At 48.8% G+C, this 26,009-nt stretch overlaps 1 protein-coding gene and 1 long non-coding RNA gene across 3 annotated transcripts in view; one reads left to right on the top strand and one right to left on the bottom strand.

The window, feature by feature from the left end:
- LOC138574970 (uncharacterized) overlaps positions 1-26,009 on the bottom strand; it is a 400,557-nt gene that overhangs the window by 163,056 nt on the left and 211,492 nt on the right. The window lies entirely within an intron of this gene.
- Positions 6,369-26,009, top strand: part of LOC138574944 (GRAM domain-containing protein 2B-like) — a 295,997-nt gene continuing 276,356 nt past the window's right edge. Inside the window, exon 1 of the mRNA XM_069649444.1 lies at positions 6,369-6,687. Within this exon, the coding sequence (XP_069505545.1) occupies positions 6,635-6,687 (53 nt within the window). The 5' untranslated portion in view covers positions 6,369-6,634. The remainder of the gene's footprint in view (positions 6,688-26,009) is intronic.

Raw genomic sequence — 26,009 nt, forward strand, 5'->3', positions numbered from 1 at the left:
CCATCATCACCACTTAGGTCAAGCATCCCAAACTGCAGACCAGCGCATGCAAAGAAGCCATCATTGCCACTTAGGTCAAGCATCCCAAACTGTAGACCAGCGCATGCAAAGAAGCCGTCATCACCACTTAGGTCAAGCATCCCAAACTGCAGATCATCGCATGCAAAGAAGCCGTCATCACCACTTAGGTCAAGCACCCCAAACTGCAGATCAACGCATGCAAAGAAGCCGTCATCAGCACTTAGGTCAAGCACCCCAAACTGCAGATCAGCGCATGCAAAGAAGCCATCATCACCACTTAGGTCAAGCACCCCAAACTGCAGATCAGAGCATGCAAAGAAGCCGTCATCACCACTTAGGTCAAGCACCCCAAACTGCAGATCAGTGCATGAAAAGAAGCCGTCATCACCACTTAGGTCAAGCATCCCAAAATGCAGATCAGCCCATGCAAAGAACCGTCATCACCACTTAGGTCAAGCATCCCAAACTACAGATCAGCGCATGCAAAGAAGCCGTCATCACCACTTAGGTCAAGCATCCCAAACTGCAGATCAGCGCATGCAAAGAAGCCGTCATCACCACTTAGGTCAAGCACCCCAAACTGCAGATCAGCACAGGCAAAGAAGCCGTCATCACCACTTAAGTCAAGCACCCCAAACTGCAGATCAGCGCATGCAAAGAAGCCGTCATTACCACTTAGGTCAAGCACCCCAAACTGCAGATCAGCGCATGCAAAGAAGCCGTCATCACCACTTAAGTCAAGCACCCCAAAACAGCAGATCAGCACATTCAAAGAAGCCGTCATCACCACTAAAGTCACGCATCACAAACTGCAGACCAGCGCATGCAAAGAAGCCGTCATCACCACTTAGGTCAAGCACCCCAAACTGCAGACCAGCGCATGCGAAGAAGACGTCATCACCACTTAGGTCAAGCATCCCAAACTGCAGACCAGCGCATGCGAAGAAGACGTCATCACCACTTAGGTCAAGCATCCCAAACTGCAGACCAGCGCATGCAAAGAAGCCGTCATCACAACTTAGGTCAAGCAACCCAAACTGTGGATCAGCGCATGCAAAGAAGCCGTCATCACCACTTAGGTCAAGCACCCCAAACTGCAGACCAGCGCATGCAAAGAAACCGTCATCACCACTTAGGTCAAGCATCCCAAAACATCAGATCAGCGCATTCAAAGCTATCATCACCACTTAGGTCAAGCATCCCAAACAGCAGACCAGCGCATGGAAAGAAACTGTCATCACCACTTAGGTCAAGCATCCCAAAACATCAGATCAGCGCATTCAAAGCCATCATCACCACTTCGGTCAAGCATCCCAAACAGCAGACCAGCGCATGCAAAGAAACCGTCATCACCACTTAGGTCAAGCATCCCAAAACATCAGATCAGCGCATTCAAAGCCGTCATCACCACTTAGGTCAAGCATCCCAAACAGCAGACCAGAGCATGCAAAGAAACCGTCATCACCACTTAGGTCAAGCATCCCAAAACAGCAGATCAGCGCATTCAAAGAAGCCGTCATCACCATTTAGGTCAAGCATCCCAAAACAGCAGATCAGCACATTCAAAGAAGCCGTCATCACCACTTAGATCAAGCATCCCAAAACATCAGATGAGCGCATTCAAAGAAACCGTCATCACCACTTAGGTCAAGCATCCCAAAACATCAGATCAGCGCATTCAAAGAAGCCGTCATCACCACTTAGATCAAGCATCCCAAAACATCAGATGAGCGCATTCAAAGAAACCGTCATCACCACTTAGGTCAAGCATCCCAAAACATCAGATCAGCGCATTCAAAGCCATCATCACCACTTAGGTCAAGCATCCCAAACAGCAGACCAGCGCATAGAAAGAAACCGTCATCACCACTTAGGTCAAGCATCCCAAAACATCAGATCAGCGCATTCAAAGCCGTCATCAATACTTAGGTCAAGCATCCCAAACAGCAGACCTGCGCATGCAAAGAAACCGTCATCACCACTTAGGTCAAGCATCCCAAAACATCAGATCAGCGCATTCAAAGCCGTCATCACCACTTAGGTCAAGCATCCCAAACAGCAGACCAGCGCATGCAAAGAAACCGTCATCACCACTTAGGTCAAGCATCCCAAAACAGCAGATCAGCACATTCAAAGAAGCCGTCATCACCATTTAGGTCAAGCATCCCAAAACAGCAGATCAGCGCATTCAAAGAAGCCGTCATCACCACTTAGGTCAAGCATCCCAAACTGCAGACCAGCGCATGCAAAGAATCCATCATCGCCACTTAGGTCAAGCATCCCAAACTGCAGACCAGCGCATGCAAAGAAGCCGTCATCGCCAGTTAGGTCAAGCATCCCAAACTGCAGACCCACGCATGCAAAGAAGCCGTCATCACCACTTAGGTCAAGCATCCCAAACTGCAGATCAGCGCATGCAAAGAAGCCGTCATCACCACTTAGGTCAAGCACCCCAAACTGCAGATCAACGCATGCAAAGAAGCCGTCATCAGCACTTTGGTCAAGCACCCCAAACTGCAGATCAGCGCTTGCAAAGAAGCCATCATCACCACTTAGGTCAAGCACCCCAAACTGAAGATCAGAGCATGCAAAGAAGCCATCATCACCACTAAGGTCAAGCACCCCAAACTGCAGATCAGCACATGAAAAGAAGCCGTCATCAGCACTTAGGTCAAGCACCCCAAACTGCAGATCAGCGCATGCAAAGAAGCCATCATCACCACTTAGGTCAAGCACCCCAAACTGCAGATCAGAGCATGCAAAGAAGCCATCATCACCACTTAGGTCAAGCATCACAAAATGCAGATCAGCGCATGCAAAGAACCGTCATCACCACTTAGGTCAAGCATGCCAAACTACAGATCAGCGCATGCAAAGAAGCCGTCATCACCACTTAGGTCAAGCATCCCAAACTGCAGATCAGCGCATGCAAAGAAGCCGTCATCACCACTTAGGTCAAGCACCCCAAACTGCAGATCAGCACAGGCAAAGAAGCCGTCATCACCACTTAAGTCAAGCACCCCAAACTGCAGATCAGTGCATGCAAAGAAGCCGTCATTACCACTTAGGTCAAGCACCCCAAACTGCAGATCAGCGCATGCAAAGAAGCCGTCATCACCACTTAAGTCAAGCACCCCAAACTGCAGATCAGAGCATGCAAAGAAGCCGTCATCACCCCTTGGGTCAAGCATCGCAAGTTGAAGATCAGCGCATGCAAAGAAGCCGTCATCACCAATTAGGTCAAGCATCCCAAAACATCAGATCAGCGCATTCAAAGAAGCCGTCATCACCACTTAGGTCAAGCATCCCAAAACAGCAGATCAGCGCATTCAAAGAAGCCGTCATCACCACTAAGGTCAAGCATCACAAACTGCTGACCAGCGCATGCAAAGAAGCCGTCATCGCCACTTAGGTCAAGCACCCCAAACTGCAGACCAGCGCATGCGAAGAAGACGTCATCACCACTTAGGTCAAGCATCCCAAACTGCAGACCAGCGCATGCAAAGAAGCCGTCATCACAACTTAGGTCAAGCATCCCAAACTGTGGATCAGCGCATGCAAAGAAGCCGTCATCACCACTTAGGTCAAGCACCCCAAACTGCAGATCAGCGCATGCAAAGAAGCCGTCATCAACACTTAGGTCAAGCACCCCAAACTGCAGATCAGCGCATGCAAAGAAGCCATCATCACCACTTAGGTCAAGCACCCCAAAGTGCAGATCAGAGCATGCAAAGAAGCCGTCATCACCACTTAGGTCAAGCACCCCAAACTGCAGACCAGCGCATGCAAAGAAACCGTCATCACCACTTAGGTCAAGCATCCCAAAACATCAGATCAGCGCATTCAAAGCTATCATCACCACTTAGGTCAAGCATCCCAAACAGCAGACCAGCGCATGGAAAGAAACCGTCATCACCACTTAGGTCAAGCATCCCAAAACATCAGATCAGCGCATTCAAAGCTATCATCACCACTTAGGTCAAGCATCCCAAACAGCAGACTAGCGCATGGAAAGAAACCGTCATCACCACTTAGGTCAAGCATCCCAAAACATCAGATCAGCGCATTAAAAGCCGTCATCACCACTTAGGTCAAGCATCCCAAACAGCAGACCAGCGCATGCAAAGAAACCGTCATCACCACTTAGGTCAAGCATCCCAAAACATCAGATCAGCGCATTCAAAGCCGTCATCACCACTTAGGTCAAGCATCCCAAACAGCAGACCAGCGCATGCAAAGAAACCGTCATCACCACTTAGGTCAAGCATCCCAAAACATCAGATCAGCGCATTCAAAGTCGTCATCACCACTTAGGTCAAGCATCCCAAACAGCAGACCAGCGCATGCAAAGAAACCGTCATCACCACTTAGGTCAAGCATCCCAAAACATCACATCAGCGCATTCAAAGCCGTCATCACCACTTAGGTCAAGCATCCCAAACAGCAGACCAGCGCATGCAAAGAAACCGTCATCACCACTTAGGTCAAGCATCCCAAAACAGCAGATCAGCGCATTCAAAGAAGCCGTCATCACCATTTAGGTCAAGCATCCCAAAACATCAGATCAGCGCATTCAAAGAAGCCGTCATCACCACTTAGGTCAAGCATCCCAAACTGCAGACCAGCGCATGCAAAGAATCCATCATCGCCACTTAGGTCAAGCATCCCAAACTGCAGACCAGCGCATGCAAAGAAGCCGTCATCGCCACTTAGGTCAAGCATCCCAAACTGCAGACCCACGCATGCAAAGAAGCCGTCATCACCACTTAGGTCAAGCATCCCAAACTGCAGATCAGCGCATGCAAAGAAGCTGTCATCACCACTTAGGTCAAGCACCCAAAACTGCAGATCAACGCATGCAAAGAAGCCGTCATCAGCACTTTGGTCAAGCACCCCAAACTGCAGATCAGCGCTTGCAAAGAAGCCATCATCACCACTTAGGTCAAGCACCCCAAACTGCAGATCAGAGCATGCAAAGAAGCCATCATCACCACTTAGGTCAAGCACCCCAAACTGCAGATCAGCGCATGAAAAGAAGCCGTCATCACCACTTAGGTCAAGCATCCCAAAATGCAGATCAGCGCATGCAAAGAAGCCGTCATCACCACTTAAGTCAAAGCACCTCAAACTGCAGATCAGCGCATGCAAAGAAGCCTTCATCACCACTTAGGTCAAGCACCCCAAACTGCAGATCAGCACATGCAAAGAAGACGTCATAACCACTTAGGTCAAGCATCCCAAACTGCAGACCAGCGCATTCAAAGAAGACGTCATCACCACTTAGGTCAAGCATCCCAAACTGCAGACCAGCGCATGCAAAGAAGACGTCATCACCACTTAGGTCAAGCATCCCAAACTGCAGACCAGCGCATGCAAAGAAGCTGTCATCACCACTTAGGTCAAGCATCCCAAACTGCAGATCAGCGCATGCAAAGAAGCCATCATCACCACTTAGGTCAAGCATCCCAAACTGCAGACCAGCGCATGCAAAGAAGCCATCATCACCACTTAGGTCAAGCACCCCAAACTGCAGATCAGCACATGCAAAGAAGACGTCATAACCACTTAGGTCAAGCATCCCAAACTGCAGACCAGCGCATTCAAAGAAGACGTCATCACCACTTAGGTCAAGCATCCCAAACTGCAGACCAGCGCATGCAAAGAAGACGTCATCACCACTTAGGTCAAGCATCCCAAACTGCAGACCAGCGCATGCAAAGAAGCTGTCATCACCACTTAGGTCAAGCATCCCAAACTGCAGATCAGCGCATGCAAAGAAGCCATCATCACCACCACTTAAGTCAAAGCACCTCAAACTGCAGATCAGCGCATGCAAAGAAGCCATCATCACCACCACTTAAGTCAAAGCACCCCAAACTGCAGATCATCGCATGCAAAGAAGACATCATCACCACTTAGGTCAAACATCCCCACCATCAATCAAAAACATCATCATCACCACACACAGAGCCTAAGGACCAGCACCCTGCCAGATCAGCAACAGGAAACACAACATAAGACGTTAGCACCCAGACAACCACCCTCACCACCAGTAAATCACACACATCGTCACCAGTAAGCACACCGGCCATCACTCGCATGTGCGCAGACTATGACCACCCGTAGTCTTCCGAAAACGAACATGCACCCAGACCCTCGCCAGGGCCGAGTCATTCTTTCCAAGGACCACCAGCATCATTGTTTTCTGCACAGATGGGTTCTGTGCGCGACCAATGCGTAGACATCCATCTTTTCAATGTTCAAGCACCTGCTGTCTCCATGGAAACCAATGGCAACAGGCTGAGAGGGGCTTGCTGAAGGGGGAAGGGGCGGGAGGGAGCAGGTCAGCGGCACAGATAAGGTTCTGCTGAGCCGTGCTGGGCGTGCAGTCTCAGCTTAAGGATGTACAGTAACCTCCATCGGAAAGAGTGAAGTCAGCACCGGGCCCTGAGCGTCAGCGCTGGACTTTGCTCGACAGCGCGGCGGTGGAAGCGAGGCGCCGCCGCCGCTGCAGGGCATTGCGCTGCCTGCCTCCACGGAGACCACACGGAGCAGAGGCCTCGGGGCGGTCTGACGGCGTGCACGAGGAGCAGGGGGACTATCCGGCAACGCAATGGACATACCCATGCCGGCCACGCCAGAGGCCGGAGAGCCCGACGGAAATGAGTGAGTACCCGCTGCCTGCAGGAGCCCACTCTGCAGCAAGCTCCATGAAGCTGACGCAGCGCTGCAACCACGTGCGGCTACTTGTATTCCGCCCTCACCCTATGGCTTACCTTTTTCTTTGGATTTTGATAGACACATTTTTTTTATATTGTGGTCACTCGGAGCAGCCGGGATACTCTTCAAAGCTCATGCATAAGGAGGAAGGCGCGGGCGTAGAGAGCCTCCTTTTCCGCTTGTGCAGCACATATTCCCTAGGACGAGTGTAGTGTAATCCAGGCATAGTGCGGGGCTTTCTATGGGAGTTAAAGCCTCCCCCCAACCTGTGGATGGATGTAATCCAGGCATAGTGCGGGGTTTTCTATGGCAGTTAAGGCCTCCCCCCAACCTGTGGATGGATGTCATCCAGGCACAGTGCGGGGCTTTCTATGGCAGTTAAGGCCTCCCCCCAACCTGTGGATGGATGTCATCCAGGCACAGTGCAGGGCTTTCTATGGCAGTTAAGGCCTACCCCCAACCTGTGGATGGATGTAATCCAGGCACAGTGCAGGGCTTTCTATGGCAGTTAAGGCCTCCCCCCAACCTGTGGATGGATGTAATCCAGGCACAGTGCAGGGCTTTCTATGGATGTAATCCAGGCACAGTGCAGGGCTTTCTATGGCAGTTAAGGCCTCCCCCCAACCTGTGGATAGATGTAATCCAGGCATAGTGCAGGGCTTTCTATGGCAGTTAAGGCCTCCCCCCAACCTGTGGATGGGTGTAATCCAGGCATAATGCAGGGCTTTCTACGGCAGTTAAGGCCTCCCCCAAACCTGTGGATGGATGTAATACAGGCATAATGCAGGGCTTTCTATGGCAGTTAAGGCCTCCCCCAAACCTGTGGATGGATGTAATACAGGCATAATGCGGGGCTTTCTATGGTAGTTAAGGCCTCCCCCCAACCTGTGTATGGCTATGAGCAATTTACGAATAATGGGCCCCATAATGGGTTGGCAGTAATGCCCTGATTTTACATAGGAATTACCGCCACTTTTGTTTTTTGTGCTCGTGCAGAGGCTAAATTATAAATGTACTCTACTGTGTAAGCCCGAAACATCGCCATACAACTTTGTACATCATGTTCCTATTACCATGTAGTTGCGACATCGCTGCTTCCCTGTTGTAAACATTCAATTAATAATCAACTTTACTCGTTTATTTTGAACCAAAAAAACCTTTTCCTGCATGCATGTAATCTGCTTACACTATTTATTTGTGGTACATTGCACGCAGTGTTTTGGTGTTTCATTTTTTTCACCCATAACAGATTCTGCATATACCACTTCAGAAAATATATATCATCCTAAGCAGAAGTACGGAAGCAAGTAATGGATTTGCTCTGATACATCTGTAACACGCTTTAGACAGAATTAACTGCATCTAGATAAAGAGTCTTGTCGACCGCCAACCATTATTAGCATAAACCCTTTTTCTTATTTGTAAAATGTAAATATTTGTAGTAATTCTTATGCTCCCAAAATGCTCTTTGATTTTATGTAAAGCAGCCAGGAACCCTAAAGGTGTTATTCATCACCTTCAGTTTCTCATAGGGTTATTTTGAAAGTGTACGCATGAGTGTACCAGACTATCCCTTTTGGAATGACAAACTTTGATTAGTTCATGTTTTGGTAAAATGCTCTACTCATAAAAAAGTGTGACTTTCTTATTACGACTACAATATATACCAGAACTGATAATTATACATGAAAAGTACACAATTTTGAAAAAGACAGTTTACGGTGTTAGGCCATTTGAATTATTTACCTTTTAATAGTTTATTTTGCTGAGAATTCATACCATTTTGTGTCTCAAAACAGTGCTCTTAATTGCAAAGGTTTGTGCTCTGATTAAAGACAATGATCTGTTTTTCTGTGAGCACCACTGAATGTTTAATTTTGCATGCTGGTCACTGATTGCACAAACACCAAGCAGTAACTAAACTAGAAAATAAACACAGTTGCAGATCCTGTAGTGTAGTCCTCTGGGCCTGCACAAGATTTGCTAGAAGTCCAGCACCATCCCCCATTGAGCATATCACAGTCCCCTCTCTTCCTCCATCGAACGATGCACCCTCGGTGTGATGGCGACATTCCCGCAGGACACATGCAATGGAAATGTATGCCTCTAAGTTCCAGGCTGGACCCCACCTCGGGGGATGCCTCTGTCGCTACTGCTCTCATTCTATTTATAGCCATAAAACACACAGCACCCCTTCCACTCCCACTTCAAGATATTTGTGTTTTTGCTCGGGTCATACTGCTGTTAGCAACACCTGGGTTGGCTCTAGCAAATGTGCACCTGACACTGTGACTCTTGCCGAGAGAGAGAGAGAAAATACATAGAGGAAGACAGAGAAATATAGAGAAAAAGATAGAGTGCAGAGCACAATAGGTAGAGCGTGTGTGTGAGAGGGAGGCAAATATATAGAGAAAATGAGAACGAGAGAAAGAGAGAGAGAGAAAGCGAGAGAGAGAGCGAGAGCACTAGGTTGCCGCATGATATGCCAGATACAGTCTTTATCAATATGATATGGATTCTTACTATGCATTGTAATGTTGATGCTAAAGGATAGGGTTTATTTTAATAACTGATATTTGTCTGAATGTAGATACTGATCTCATATATTGATCTTTTGTTTTAACTGTATTCATTTGTGGTATCCAGTTAATATGTAGAAGAAAAAAAATTAGAATGACAAATATGTCGAAAACATTTTACCGAAAACATTTTTTTCGAATGTATTATTTTTTAATTGACATGTTTTTTTTGGTTTTGCGAGTAAAAAAAAGGGCTAAAAAAAGGGGGGGCTTTGGGGGGAACCCCCCTCATTTCAAACAAAAAATAACAAAAAAAAGACATTTGAAAAAAAAATTCGCCGAATTACCAGCATTCTGGTGCTTTCGCGGGTTAAGTATTAAAAAGATAGGCCGTTAGCATTTTCCAGAAGGTATGGTGATCCTAGACTGTGCAGAGTGTCACAATGTTTGGCTGCCATGTTGGATTAAGGCGATGCTCGGTATGTGTCTCTCTGTCTCTGGTGTAGCATGGGGTCTCTAGTAGTGCATCGTCGCTGGATCGCAGTGTTCTTCCAGGGTGGTACTGGATGATCATTCTCTCGTCTCCCGGGCGGTGGTGAGTGTTTAACGCCCAACCTATTATTGGTTAGTGCTCTTGTGGCATGCTTGCGCTTTGAGGGAAGAGCAGCAGGAAGGTTATAGGTTGAGCCGTTGGCAGGCAGTTCATTATAGGGGAAATGACACTGTGAAGGCATTTCCCCTATTGCTGGCACAGCATTGCCCGGTGGTTCATTTTGCAGATCGGGAAATGCAGGCTATTGGAGGAGTAAATGAGCCGTGGACAGACAGGGTTAGTACAGTTGGTCTGGTTTCGAGCCAACCAACCTGGCATGGCGGGGCACAGTCCAGTATGCACTGGGCAAACTGCAGATAACCTGGCAGCATATTTGGACCACTGTCCTGGGAGTATAGCTCAGCGGCAACGTGCGCGCCTTGGAAACAAGACGACACAAACCAGCACAGGTTCGATCCCCAGGTCTGTGCTTACAAACTTCTGGGTATTAAGTGTGTTATAAATATGCAACTAAGAGACATATTCCTGTAACAGCGCCTTGATGCGCCCGGGCTGTGTGAGCGCTTTAAAAATACAAATAAAAAAAAAAGCACTCACCTGACTTGGAACGCCAACCGATCTCCTGTTCCACGAAGCGTGCCTTATTAAACATTGAAAGCAGATGTGGGCCCTGATCCATGGAATTTTTAGCACGGTGCCAAGTGACTATGCACTGCCAACAAACATGATTCCCAAAGTGGTGCAAAGTGTATTTCTGCAGTGCAAAGTCAGTTTGCACTGCAAAAGTACTCTTTGCACTATGCTAAATGGGCCTAATTCTCTCAACGGAGCACTGAATTCCTCTCTATCTTATGCTATTATTTCTCATGTGCTGCAGTGTGCTCTGGTCTCTCCTTTTCCAAAGACCCCCCCTCTCGATCCCGCTCTGCCCACCAATTTCCGACCCATCTCCCTGCTGAGCTTTCCTATGAAGATGCTGGAGGCAATTGTAACCCCTAACTTGAAAGGTTTCCTAGAACAGTCCTCAATTCTAGACGTATTTCAGAAAGGTGTCCACCCTACTGTAGGAACAGAGTCAGCACTCATCTCCGTCATGCATGACCTGCATCTGATCCTTGATCAGGGCGGTGTAGGGCTGCTTATCATGTTTGACCTCTCAGCAGCATTCGACACCATTGATCATACCATACTGTGTGAACGTCCTGAGGAAGTCGGGATAGACGGGACTGTCTCGATTGGATTAGGTCTTTCCTGGATGATAGAACTCAGATCCTTTCCCATCCCCCTTTCTCTGCTGCTACTACCTCTCTTGTCTGTGGGGTTCTGCAAGATTCAGCCGTCTTTCCCTTATTGTTTAATGTTTATGTCCTCCCACTAGCAAACCTCATTCATGCCCACGGGTGCCGCCTTTATGCATATGTGGTTGACACACAACTAATCCTCCGTATCGACCGTGATTGCGTTCTGGTGTCATCTCGCTTGAGCAATTGTCTCTCCGCCATTGGTAACTGGATGAACGGCAAATGGCTCAAGCTTAATTCCTAGCAAACAAAGGTTATGATTGTGGGAAAATCCCCCATTGCATCCTCTGTATGGACGTGCGATTTTTGGTCTTTCTCCCGGGCCCCTTAGTGATCCCAGATTCCATTGTTAAAAACCTGGCAGTGAAAATGTATTTGTCACTCTCCATGGATCCAGAGGTCATTGCCAGATGCAGCTCTGGTCATTGTAAACTTAAGCCATTGAGGAAAATGATGATTCCCTGTGTTGCATAGAATCTGAGAAGCCAGGGGGTGTCTGCCAATCTAGCCAGATGCCCCGTTCCTCTCTCAACCTAAATTCCTGACCCAGTGGCCTGCGAGTGCTGCAAAATTCGGCTGCTGGTCTGGCTCGGGGTCTGCCTAAATAGCTCACATCTCACACGTGCTCTGCACTGGCTACCTGTGGAGGCTAGAGTCAAACACCAACCCATCTGCGTTGTTCATAGGGCTTTTCATGGCTCCGAAGCACTGTTGCTGCAGGAGAAGTTTGTTAAATATGTCCCCTCCTGTTGTCTTTGCTCAGCTGATCTTTGGCTTCTTCCCAGTCCCCGGGTGTCCAGGAGCACCACTGGTGGTCAGGCTTTCTCAGGGGCAGCTGCGGTTCTTTGGAACTCTCTTCCTTTTGCCTGAGGGCCACGGCTGACCATCTATCCTTCAGAAAAAAAGTAAGACTCTTTTATCTGTTGAGATTGAGTGGGTGTTATTGCCCCCCTTCTTGTAGGGGCCTTTGACAATGTTCTTAATAGCGCCAAGATCCATGTCCAGGGATGTCATTTAGGGGTCGCCAGAGGTCGCAACTGCGACCTCAGAGGACTCCCTTGCGACCTCTGTGGTCTCCCTTGCAACCTCTAAAAAAAAAAAAAGGAAAAAAAATATATATCTTTTTTTGTAATTCAACCTCTTGGGCTCTGACCAACACCATGTGGCTCGTGGCTGGCTTTCTTGTTCAGGCCCCTTAAAAAAAGAAGAAAAAAAAGAACAGGAGTGCCACAAGTGTAACACTTTCAGCACTGACCCTAAATAAGAAAGAATAGGAATACCAAATAATGTGTCTTTCTGGAATTCTATACAATAATTGCTAGACTCATTAAAGGTTTATTTCAGGCACACTTCAGGGGGTGAGTCACTGATTTAGTCTGTTCTTAAATGTCTCAACTCCTTCATCCTTCTGAGGTCGATAAATGAGTACCAACACAGGTTGGGTGATATTGGGTGTATTTTTTTTCTACATAAAGCACTTAAGCGTAAGTGCTTTATAATAACACTTCCTTATCATTTGGCCATTGAAGTCTGCTGTCATTCACAGTAATTTGGTAATATGGGCCTATACACACTGATCTTAACGATACATATGGCGATCCATTCTTGTATGAAATGTTCATCACATTATAGTGATATCGTAACCATATTTTTCGTAGTTTACAATGCTATGTGATGCCACTTACTATTTTGTCACCAGGTGAAAGGTTATGTTCCATCGCTTCCCGCAATATTACTTTGGGGTGGAGTCAAATGACATCACTTCCTGTGATGTCATCAGGGGTCAAGGGTCGTGTGATGTCACTTCTGGACCCCTGGCATTTTGGTGAAATGACGTCCCTGTCCATGTCGCGCTTTAATACATGCATTTAACATAACATTGAACATAATTCACAGTGCAAACAGTGCTTTTGCAAACGTGACTTTGCACTGCCAAAATACACTTTGCACTGCTCTGTGAATCAGGGTGATTTTTGGCAGTGCATAGTCACTTTGCACCAGTGCAAAGTCACTTTGAACTGCGCAAAAGATTCCATGCATCAGGCCCTCAGTGATCCCAGAGCGGGCCTTAGTGGATAACTCTGTTTGTCAAAAATATTAATTCAACGCAGGAATTGTATGTTTCAGACTCAAATTAGAAAGCGAGCTTAGACGGACAAGGCCCTCCTGATTCTGGTGTTGCAGGGTCTCCTATAGGTCAAGGGCACTGCATAAGAAGATGCTGGGGGGGGGCTAGGTTAAATAGCTCAGTACAGTGAACACCACTGCGCCACGTACTTGTACCCAAATAAATGCACCTTTCCCATTAGCAACTCAGAGTGCTCACACGCAAATCACTTTACTTTTAAAACGCACATATATATTGTATTTATAATATATTTTATTAATCCAATGAGTTTCTTTATGGAATTTAGTTAATGGATGTTTTTTTTTGGGGGGGGGAGAAATTACTGTTTAACATCTGTATATGGTAAGATGTGTAGGTACTGTTGTATGTGCTTACCTTGTATTATTATCTTCCATCTACTTGTTGAAAATAATAAATAAAGATGTACAAAAAAAATCACACACACATGCTGTCAGATGGTGACCTGTACACACATCTTTCATCACACACTCATGTGTTTGGATACTTTTTGCATCACACACGCGTGAGTACACTCGTAGACTACACAGGCACCTGGAACACTGGCCCCGCCATGATGTGGTGTGAGATTTAAGATGTCGGTGAAATCCGTCACACTCCAACACAGGGTGACTGTCCCTCCCGTGCATGCCTGTGCACTCACACACACACACATTCCTGTGCAACAGCACGGATGTAGAATGTTGAGTGTGCTTGTAGGTTGTGGGTAAAGTGTACCTCCAGTCGCAGTTGGAGAAGTCAATTGGCACGACAGAGGCTGGTGGGTGCCATTGTTACCCACAGACACACCTGTGGCTACAAGCAAGGTGCAGTAAGGAAGTCTACATGGTTTATATCCTTGGCCACGGCAGGCTTATTTGTGAACGAGCACAGTCAGCGGATTATTTCTGCAGCTGGGCTGTGCCTGAGAAATAGCATCAAAAGTTAAAATGTGCTGGCGAGAATCTTTGGCAGAGAACATGGTGAACTGACATAACATTATATGGTCAACTGATGCGATCACTGGCTCCACTGCTCACGATAGAGAAACCATTTTGTTTTTTAAATGCATCGAAAATATGGATGGTGTGATGAAGAAGGGCAACGTTTGAGCACCAAACTAAAGGAGGGAAACGACCCTGGAGGCCTGTGGAGTACAAGAAAAGCCCATAGGAAGCTGGCCAGAGCCAAACAATGCAATGCCAAGGAAATGGGAACATCTCGAGGAAGTCGCACAGGGAAAGAAGGCGCTCAAGTTCTGGCATTTCTAGGTAAAAGGGGTGAGCCTCAAACAAAAAGCAAATGGATGCCAGGCTTGCAGAAATGGACTGGTGGAGCATTGTACATATGTTTTACATATTTCAGAGCCCTGAACATTGCAGCATCTTCATGGAACACCAGGAAGATGTATCAAATGACAGCACCCATGCCTGACATTGTGCAATGTTTCATAGAAAATAACATCATCCAAGCTATACAACCTCTGGCCACGGGGGCACATGGCCCCAATGCAATTGCGCTGCAAGTCTAATAATAACTGGTAATGAAAGAATAGGTTATTCATCCAACTCAATAAGAAGCAGCCCACAACTAACTTATTCACAGCTACTCTTTTCTGTTATGTAACTCGTTATGCGCCCAAATACCTGAGGGTTAGGTGCGCTACATGAATGAATAAATAAATAAATAAATCCAAATACACCAACAAACTACAGATCAGACAGCCTGGTGAGACTAGACTGCAAAATCTTCTGCAAGAAAATGTTCATGGCTGTGTGAGAAGGGCTTAAGGACAAATTATATTTAGGCCTGTGCAAGGAGGTTGCAGACCTGGCTGGTTAACGGTAGATCAATCCTTTCTTCTAACTCGTATTATCGACAATTAGTACCCCGGGTGGGTGCATGCAACTCTCTGATTGTTGGAACTCTTGAGTTTTACTCCAGGGTAAATCTCAGTGCCCCACCTTCTCAGCTCCCGCCCCCTGCCTTCCCAGAGTCCTTCTTACTTGTCGATTGGGGGGAGCGGGTCCACACCTATGTTGCTAGCTGCCCTCATCTTGCCCAGCCACGTGCTCCCCCCACCACTACAACTTTCCTCTTTCAGACACATTTTCTCGCTCGTCGCCACGCCATGTTCTGCTGCTCTGCAGCTTCTCCGGAGTAGCGCAGCTCGTGCAGATCATATTATGTTTCTCTCCAGCCCTTCCCGGCAGCTGCTTCTCCATATTAATACCCCAGTAGCATCCACTCTCCATTGATCGTAACAGGGTACTAACTGGTATAAACCTCTCAGTGGAGGCTGTTACCACCCGGAAAGGGAGCAGGGGCACTCTACCTTGCTCCCTTGGCCAATACCAGATGGTAAACCCATGCATAAGTATAGCAGAGCAAAGGAAACTCTAGTCTTTGTGGCATTGCTAGATGTCAGCTCTTCATTCAAACTACTCTGCAAAGATATGTCTGGGGAAAATCTAAAAGCCATTAATATGTACCCCTGATTGTTGAACATAATCAAGGCTCTATATACCAACACAACAACTCAGGTTTGACTCCACAGCAGAGGAAGGTCAACCAATCCCCACTAGAAGTGGTGTAAACCAGGATGCTTATTGGTCCCAATACTGTTTTCAATTTTGACTAATGATAAGTACGAGGCAATCTTAAAATCAACCCAAAACGCTCCTTTTCTAGATGGCCAAAGAATACAAATCTTACGATAGGCTGTTAATTCTAAGTTACTGCCCAACGCATACGTTCTTTCATCGACGGCTATTTTTTTGATTGTTTTTTAATAAAAATATTTTGTCGAAAAAACAATCGAAAAATATAGGGGGCAAAGGACATATAAAGGGATGGGAGGTCCAGAATAATAAAAAAAACAATGACAATGGGGCCCCTCCCGACACCCTCACCCCAACATCAAAAATACATTTTTTGATGGGTTTTTTCGGCAAATATTTTTAATTAAAAACCTATCGGAAAAATAGCCATTGACGAAAGAACATAGAACCCTGCCCAGAACACAAAGGGCCTGATTCGCAGAAGCATTTTATAGTGGCGCAATCCCATAGGAAAACAGTCAGTGAATCAGGCCGACAATTCGCTTAAATCTCATGTGGTTCCGTTATAATGGAAAACTACTGCACCCGGAATAAATTGATATTGATGATAGAAATGCCCAAAATCATGAGGTTTGGCTTGTATCACAGAAAAAGGAAACTTGATGCACAGAGGCTCTGAAGTGTAGGCTTAGAAGAAGTCAGCGAACGCCCATATCTAGGTTTACTAACAAGAGAAAACATCTAAAGTGGAAACCACACAAACTCTTTGGTTAGGAAAACTGAAACATCTGGAAACGCCATTTCAAGATCCGTACTGGCGCATGATAGTCAGTTTTCCCCACTCTTTGGTAGCTAAGCCTGAGAGGCAGTTGACTTACGATGCAGACATCCGGGCCCTGCATGAAGCAGAAAACCTGATTGGTCCATGCCAAGAACTTTCTGAAAGGCGCTTTTACAACTACCGAATGGATTTCCACCTGCAGCCCTGAAAAGTCATTTATTTATACATTTGCCTTTTGGACTATACTTTTCAAATGGCCAACATAACTTTTCAAACCTTTCACACAGTAAAAACCTTTGATTTCATGGTTCTATGTTCCTTCGTCCCAGTTTATTTTCCACAGCGTTTCTTGCTGAAAATGTTTGCCTGAGAGAACTCACTGAATATGATTTTTTTAATTTAAGGGGTTCCCTTGAACCCCTCTCCACTATTATTTTTTCCCTACCCCATCCTACTCCTTATATACCCTTAAAGGGATGGTCTAGTAAACATTTTTATTTAAAAAATAGATAGGCAACATAAAAAAAAAATACTAGCATTCTCCGTTTTAAAACTTCCTATGTAAAATTTTGAGCTATTCAAGCTCAAAATTCGCAAAAGCAAGCACATGGGCGCATCCATTTTGTGAAATGGATGCCCCGCCTGTGCTGGCTTTTGCTTTTGCGGCACTAATGAAGGAAAAGCCAGCCAGCTGTAGTAAACAAAAGCTACCGCTGGGTGGCTTTCCCTTCATTAGTGCTGTAGGCGGAGGACGGGGACCGGAGATCAGAGCAGGAAAGCTGCAGCTGAATCTCGGTAAGTGCTATTTATTTATTTTTTAAAAATAAGCACCAGCTGCTTTAAAAACGTTGTATTTATGTTTGCGGTCGCTTTTGAAGCGATACAACGTTATTGTGTTGGAAAACACTGCAGTTTTTCTTTCCAAGTTTCTCAGGCTCCTCCGGCTCGGAGGAGCCTGAGAAACTCGGAAAGAAAAACCACAGCGTTTTCAAACACAACCGCGTGTGTTTCTACCTGCAGCTGATTTCCCATTTGGGTCTCTCTGGCTCCCTATGGGGAGCCAGAGAGACCCAAATGGGAAATGCTAAATGCTGCGTTGTGTCTGCCTAAATCTGCTTTCCCATTTGGGGAGCCCGAGAGCCCCAAATGGGAAAGCAGATTCAGGCAGAAACAACGCGCTTGTGTTGGAAAACGCTGCGGTTTTTCTTTCCGAGTTTCTCAGGCTCCTCCGAGCCGGAGGAGCCTGAGAAACTCGGAAAGAAAAACCGCAGCGTTTTCCAACACAATAACGTTGTATTTATGTTTGCGGTCACTTCAAAAGCGACCGCAAACATAAATACAACGTTTTTAAAGCTGCGGTTTTATTTCTAAGTTTTCCGACCTCCTCCAGCTCGGAAAACTTAGAAAAAAAACCACAGCTAGTGCTTATTTTTTTTAAAAATAATAAATAGCACTTACCGAGATTCAGCTGCAGCTTTCCTGCTCTGGTCTCCGGTCCCCGTCCTCCGCCTACAGCACTAATGAAGGGAAAGCCACCCAGCGGTAGCTTTTGTTTACTACAGCTGGCTGGCTTTTCCTTCATTAGTGCCGCAAAAGCAAAAGCCAGCACAGGCGGGGCATCCATTTCACAAAATGGATGCGCCCATGTGCTTGCTTTTGCGAATTTTGAGCTTGAATAGCTCAAAATTTTACATAGGAAGTTTTAAAACGGAGAATGCTAGTATTTCTTTTTATGTTGCCTATCTATTTTTTAAATAACATTTTTTACTAGACCATCCCTTTAACCCCCCCCCATATTTTTACTTAATTCGCGTTTTTATCATTGCTGTTATTTCTCATCTTGCACTGGCCTATGGTTACTTTTTAATCTGTTTATTAAAAAAAAATCAAATTTGAGTTTATGCTGTTTGTATTTCATGTTATGTTATATTATGTTTGTTATATTATGTTCTATTTGTATAGCGCCTGCTACCATAGATGATGGCGTTGAAGCGCTTTTTGCCTGTCAGAGAGCCAAGGGAGGAGAATGATAGAACATTCAGTAGTGGTTGGGAGGAGCAAAGACGGGTAGCTACTTGTTCCTGCACATATTAGCAGAGCAGTGGTGTTAAAGCACCAAGCCTTGTCCATGTAGAGATGAATTGAGACCCCGGCCAGGGTGGCAATCAAACCATGATCTGTAGGGAAACGGAAACATAACAGTGAATTATCATAGCCCTCTCGACGGAGGGAGGGGTCATTATTGCGGGAAAAGGACTTTCTCCCAAGTTATGGGTAGCTGAGGGCCATAAATTGGGAAAGGGTCAACGAATAATGACCCCATCTGAGGTCTAGCAGCAGTAGCAATACATCATTTTGAGTCATGGGGGTGAAGTAAAACATGTTAGTTTAATAATGAGCACAAAATCATTCAAATGAAGCAAGTGTAGTTGTCTTTATAAGGTACCCGCATTGTAAACTTGGTTGTACTGTAATGCTTTCAGTTTCTTTACAAAAGTGAAAGCATTGTTCCCTGTCTTAGCTTTTACTTTGTTTGGTTAAACTAGGTTCACGAGTCCTGTTGAATGAAATCTTTTTCTTGAATGCAGAGAAATGCTTTTGGTTGATCCCAGGCGGATTCTGAGGGCCTCATTACAACCATGGCGGTCCGGGATCTAAGGTACTGGTAAGCATGCCGGTAACATAGTTCCCAGACCACCATACTACGTGCTCTGCTCACGGGTGCCGTTTCACCTGCCAGGTTTTTCCTGGCGGGTGTAGTGGCACACGCGAGCAGAGCTCGTCGGATGCACCGGCACAACTCTGAATGTGCCGGTGCATCCGACGTCCCCATCCCTATTTAGCCCTATGGGGCAGAATGGGGATCAGGATGCCCTTGATTCTGGCACCTGAAAATGAGCAATTACCGGGTCCGCCGAGCTCAGCATGACCCAGTTCTTGCCCATTCGCGGGTACTGGAAAAAATGCAACTCCGGCAGCAGCCGTGCCCTTAATAATGGCACGGCTACCGCCAGAGTTGTAATGAGGCCCTGAATGTCTGAAATGGAGTCCAGCACCTGTAGTTATTATTTATTTCTATTTATTTTTTATATTACAAAATCATTATTTACTTATACTTATACAGGAGGAACAATGCTCTTTTGATCCGAAAAGAGCATACAGTAGATAAGAAATCAGATTTAATGAGAAGCAGTGAGCTTCTTACAACGGGGTGAGTTTGAGGGGAATTCTGACCAGGTTGTGGAGGGGAGTAAATGGAACAGTCGCCGGGGACAATACATAAGTGGACATACATTCAGGACAACCAACATTCGACATTTTTAAGTGCAGGTAGGCGGTACGGGCAGCTGTGCTCAGAATGTGGCCATGATGGGTGAAGTGCTTGAATGGAGGCAGAGGAAGTGAGGGACAAAGGCAGGTTGGAGGCAAGGGAACAATGTTAGCTAGCAGGCAGATGAGAGGTAGGTTAAGAAGTTAACTCGAGGCAAGGATTCTGAACATTCTGATTGTCAGAGAGGAGGCCACTAACACGATCATTGAACTAGCGTTAGTTACAGTCCCACGTCTGTTTCCTCTTACTCTCTGCATTCCTTCCCCTCACCCCAAAGTTTCTGGAGCACTACAGAAAAACAAGTAGCAGATAATCGCGTTATATATCTCACGGATTTCTATTGAAAGTGGAATGTTATCACTGACAGTTCAGAGAGCAAAAAACAAAGCATGCGTGTGTGCAAAGGTGAGCGAGCTTTGCTTATCTGAAAGAAAGACGCTGTCAAGTCAGTGAGGTTTGCACCCGCGGATTCACAATTGGAGACGATTCTTATCACATTGAGGTCCGCTCAAGGTTGGGTTGCACATCTGTCATGCACATCTTAGATCCCTCTTATCACACACACACGTGTCCTATCACACAGCACACACTTCTCTTATCATGCACACACACCTTTGCAATCGCGGGTAGGCCGAAGCACGCAGGACCCATATTCAGGCCATTAAGTGGGCCATGGCCAGCTGGAGCCAAGCCCCAGCAGGCTCAGAAATATGGTTCTAAGGCGGGTCCCAGCCAGGGCCCACTAATATCTCCGTCAGCCTAGGCCGCTAGAGGACACAACTTTTTTCTAAAGCCTGAAGCTCTCGCTCATGTGAAAAAAATCTGGTTCTCCATAATGGTGGTACCGGCACCTGAGAGGCATTTCAGTAATCAAGAGATGTCCATGGGCCAGTGCCACCATTATAGAAGAAAAGGTGAGGCCACTGGAAGCCAAGGCCTTTTTTTTCTAAAGACTGAAGCTCCTGCTCATTCGTGGGAGCTTCAGGTTTTAGAAAAAAAGGCCTCGGCTTCCAGCGGCCTCACCTTTTCAGTGGTAATGGTACTGCTGCCCCTCGCCAGGTCTCCATTTAGCTAAGAGATGCAGCGATCCCCTGAGGGTGATCGCATACCTAAAGAGAGGCCAGGCATCTCTTTAGGTAATAAATGCAGAGACCAGCACCCTCTCCCCTAATGGGGAGAGGGTTCTCTTCTCTAGAATGGGCTGACTGGCAGGGTTGTCTGTAGCCCATTAAGCCAGGCGAGCCCACCAAGCCGGCAGGAGATACCCTGCCATTAGGCCATGCCCCCTTGAAGAGCTATGGCTCATTTTCCAGTGCTGTTAAGGCACTGCCCATATTACACACATTCCTGTAAGCCTAGCCCACATCTCATGCTGCCATATACAAATCTATACATACTATCCCGAACTTATGGTATATGGTGCACAAGTATATCCAAACTATGGGGTCGATTCATGGAATTAATGTGTGCCGAACATTCCCGCGCAGAGGTGCCAAAACGTGCGATTCGCAGTAAAAGTGCGAAAATCGCAGTGCAAGTGCGAAAATCGCAGGGAAACCAGCGCACATCGATTCATGGAAGTCCATGCGCGAGAAAAACATTGGATGTGCGCTGAAAATGTGCGCCGCGCACGCCGTCGCACAGGTCATCCAACAGCGTGCGCCACGGCCACTGCGAAATCGCACATAGCGCGGCGCACATCACAAAAGTAGGCGGAACACGGGGCGTAACACTCGGAATGGGGAACAACGCGTGAAAATATGGACGTCACGGGGAAAGTACAGGAGGCAAGTGCGTGGAACGCCCACACGCTCGCCTACAACCCATATTCATGGCATCGAATAGGGCAAACCAGCGCCCGGTCAAAGACGCGCACAGGGCCAAACAAGTACGCTACAAGAAAGGAGGCGGTAGCGTCCCTGCGCCTGAAAAAAATGTGCGCCAAAATGTGCGATAACAAAAAGCACCCATATACAGCCATGATGAATGGTCCATACAGTGGCCCTCTAGGACAAATGAGGTGCAAAGGGGTACCGACAAACATGGACACCCGCTGTGTGAAAAATAGCGCGTGCGTGTGTTCCTGGGTGCGCGGGAAGTTCCACACGCGATTGGCCTGGGTATGTGTACTTCGAGGTGCGCGGGAAGTCCCACACGCGATTAGCCTGGGTACGTGTACTACGGGGTGCGTGGGAAGTTCCACATGCGATTAGCCTCGGTACGTGTGTTTCGGGGTGCGCGGGAAGTTCCACACGCGATTGGCCTAGGTACGTGTACTTCTGGGTGCGCGGGAAGTTCCACACGCGATTGGCCTGGGTACATGTACTTCGGGATGCGCGGGAAGTCCCACAAGTGATTAGCCTGGGTACGTGTACTACGGGGTGCGTGGGAAGTTCCACATGCGATTAGCCTGGGTACGTGTGTTTCGGGGTGCGCGGGAAGTTCCACATGCGATTGGCCCGGGTACATGTACTTCGGGGTGCGCGGGAAGTTCCACACGCGATTGGCCAGGGTATGTGTACTTCGGGGTGCGCGGGAAGTTCCACACGCGATTGGCCTGGGTATGTGTACTTCGGGATGCGCGGGAAGTTCCACACGCGATTGGCCTGGGTACATGTACTTCAGGGTGCGCGGGAAGTCCCACACGCGATTGGCCTGGGTACGTGTACTTCGCGGTGCGCAGGAAGTCCCACACGCGATTAGCCTGGGTATGTGTACTAAGGGGTGCGCGGGAAGTTCCACATGTGATTAGCCTGGGTACGTGTGTTTCGGGGTGCGCGGGAAGTTCCACACGCGATTGGCCTGGGTACGTGTACTTCGGGATGTGCGGGAAGTTCCACACGCGATTGGCCTGGGTACGTGTACTTTGGGATGCGCGGGAAGTTCCACACGTGATTGGCCTGGGTACGTGTACTTCGGGGTGCGCGGGAAGTCCCACACGTGATTAGCCTGGGTACGTGTACTACGGGGTGCACGGGAAGTTCCACACGCGATTAGCCTGGGTACGTGTGTTTCGGGGTGCGCGGGAAGTTCCACACGCGATTGGCCTGGGTACGTGTACTTTGGGATGCGCGCGAAGTTCCACACGCGATTGGCCTGGGTACGTGTACTTCGGGTGCGCGGGAAGTTCCACACGCGATTGGCCTGGGTACGTGTATTCCGAGGTGCACGGGAAGATTCACACACGATTTCAGCAGGGTACGTGTATTTCGGTGGTGCCGGGGAATGCTACACGTGATTTGGCCGTGTGGGTCCTCCCAGGTGTTCCCTCTACACCCTCCACAGCCCCTGCAGGCAGCCCACACCACAGGGGACTACCCTGCACCCCTGCTCATGTCCCACAGGCAACCCATCCACCATGGCCATGCCCCCCAGCCAACCCACATGTCACCTTGCACTACTGATCACCAACACATGTCTCCCAGCACCCCCACCCCCCAGCATCCAGGGGCACCCTCCACCAGGCCCTCACTCATGTCTACCACCACCCCCACACCCCAGCTTACAGGGCCATCCTCCACCAGGCACCCACTCATGTCTCCCACCACCCCCACCCCCCAGCATCCACGGGCACCCTCCACCAGGCCCCCACCCATGTCTCCCACCACCCCCACCCCTCAGCATCCATGGGCACCCTCCACCAGGCCCCCATTCATGTCTCCCACCACCCCCACCCCCCAGCATCCAGGGGCACCCTCCACCAGGCCCCCACTCATGTCTCCCACCACCCCCAGCCCCCAGCATCCAGGGGCACCCTCCACCAGGCCCCCACTCATGTCTCCCACCACCCCCAGCCCCCAGCATCCAGGGGCACCCTCCACCAGGCCCCCACTCATGTCTCCCACCACCCCCACCCCCCAGCATCCAGGGGCACCCTCCACCAGGCCCCCACCCATGTCTCCCACCACCCCCACCCCCCAGCATCCAGGGGCACCCTCCACCAGGCCCCCACTCATGTCTCCCACCACCCCCACCCCCCAGCATCCAGGGGCACCCTCCACCGGGCCCCCACTCATGTCTACGACCACCCCAACCCCCCAGCATCCAGGGGCATCCTCCACCAGGCCCCCACTCATGTCTCCCACCACCCCCAGCATCCAGGGGCACCCTCCACCAGGCCCCCACTCATGTCTACTACCACCCCCACCCCCCAGCAGTGCAGGGGCAGCCTCCACCAGGCCCCCACTCATGTCCCCCTGCACCCCCACCTCCAGCATCCAGGGGCACCCTCCACCAGGCCCCCACTCATGTCTACCACCACCCCCACCCCCCAGCATCCAGGGGCACCCTCCACCAGGCCCCCACTCATGTCCCCTAACACCCCCACCCCCCAGCATCCAGGGGCAGCCTCCACCAGGCCCCCACTCATGTCCCCCTGCACCCCCACCCCCCAGCAGTGCAGGGGCAGCCTCCACCACGCCCCCACTCATGTCCCCCTGCACCCCCACCCCACAGCATCCAGGGGCACCCTCCACCAGGCCCCCACTCATGTCTACCACCACCCCCACCCCCCAGCATCCAGGGGCACCCTCCACCAGGCCCCCACTCATGTCCCCTATCACCCCCACCACTCAGCATCCAGGGGCAGCCTCCACCAGGCCCCCACTCATGTCCCCCTGCACCCCCACCCCCCAGCAGTGCAGGGGCAGCCTCCACCAGGCCCCCACTCATGTCCCCCTGCACCCCCACCCCCCAGCATCCAGGGGCACCCTCCACCAGGCCCCCACTCATGTCTCCCACCACCCCCATCCCCCAGCATCCAGGGGCACCCTCCACCAGGCCCCCACTCATATCTCCCACCACCCCACCCCCCAGCATCCAGGGGCACCCTCCACCGGGCCCCCACTCATGTCTCCCACCCCCCACCACCCCCCAGCATCCAGGGGCACCCACCACCAGGCCTCCACTCATGTCTCCCACCACCCCCACCCCCCAGCAGTGCAGGGGCAGCCTCCACCAGGCCCCCACTCATGTCTACCACCACCCCCACCCCCCAGCTACCAGGGGCACCCTCCACCAGGCCCCCACTCATGTCCTCCAGCCAACATGTCACCACAATCTAGATCCCTGGCCCTTATGGTCAGCCTCCAAATGCCAAGCACCCACCCGAGTATTGCATCCACCCACTTAGAAATGGCAAAAACATGATAGAACCCCAATTGCAAGTTTGGAAAAGAACACATGTCCCTCACATACACCCAATGGGTGTCAGTGAATGTCAAAACCCATATCATGATATGCATGAAACCAATGAGACGATAATACACATTGAACTTTGAAGAAAAAATATGTATTAAAAGCAACATAAATTGAATCAAAAATAAACAAACAATAATGGAAATTATAAAAAAAAAAAATACCAGCAGGTACGTAAAATAATGCAAAACCACAAATCATAATGCAAAGGAAAGGTGTCCAAAGTCACAGTCCACAAAAGTAAATCCAATGGAAAATTAAAATCGAAAACCATTGCACCATGGGGAAATCATAAAAAAAAATGAAAATCCAAAAGTCAACTATATACAGATAAACAATCCAGGGTCCATGATCCCAACCGAAGAAATGAAACCTATCTAATAACACTACCTAAAAAAAACACTATATACAAAAATGTGGCCCATTGTCCAAAAAGTCCAAAAAAAATGCTAAACCAAAGGAAACCTAACACTAACTACAGAACTATTTACAAGGGCAGCGGGCTAGTCCGACGGCTCACTTCGGGATGTTCCGGGCCAGGGCATCATCGAACTCCTGCTCAATGTCCCGGAGGCGGTCCTCCTCCATGGCCCCGAGGGTCCGCAGGGCCGTCCACATGTTCACCCCAAACTCCCTGCGGATTGCCTCAAGGAACTCGGCCCGCCTCAGGGCCCTCTGCATGGAATTCTCCGCCCTGACCATCGTGAGCCGTGCCTCTTCCGTCCGCTGCCGCTCCGCATCTATGGCGTGGCCCAACCGCTGCCACACGGAAGACACTTCCCGTCCTTGGTCCTCCTGCCCTCCGGCCGATGCCTGCCCCTCTGATGTCGAAGGCCCCGAGCCATCATGGCTCCCACCACGTTGCTGCTGCTGCTGCGCCTCTGCCCGTGCACTGCCTCCT

The sequence above is a fragment of the Ambystoma mexicanum genome, chromosome 1p (genome assembly GCF_040938575.1).
Source record: "Ambystoma mexicanum isolate Mex_15411 chromosome 1p, UKY_AmexF1_1, whole genome shotgun sequence".
Classification (NCBI taxonomy): domain Eukaryota; kingdom Metazoa; phylum Chordata; class Amphibia; order Caudata; family Ambystomatidae; genus Ambystoma; species Ambystoma mexicanum.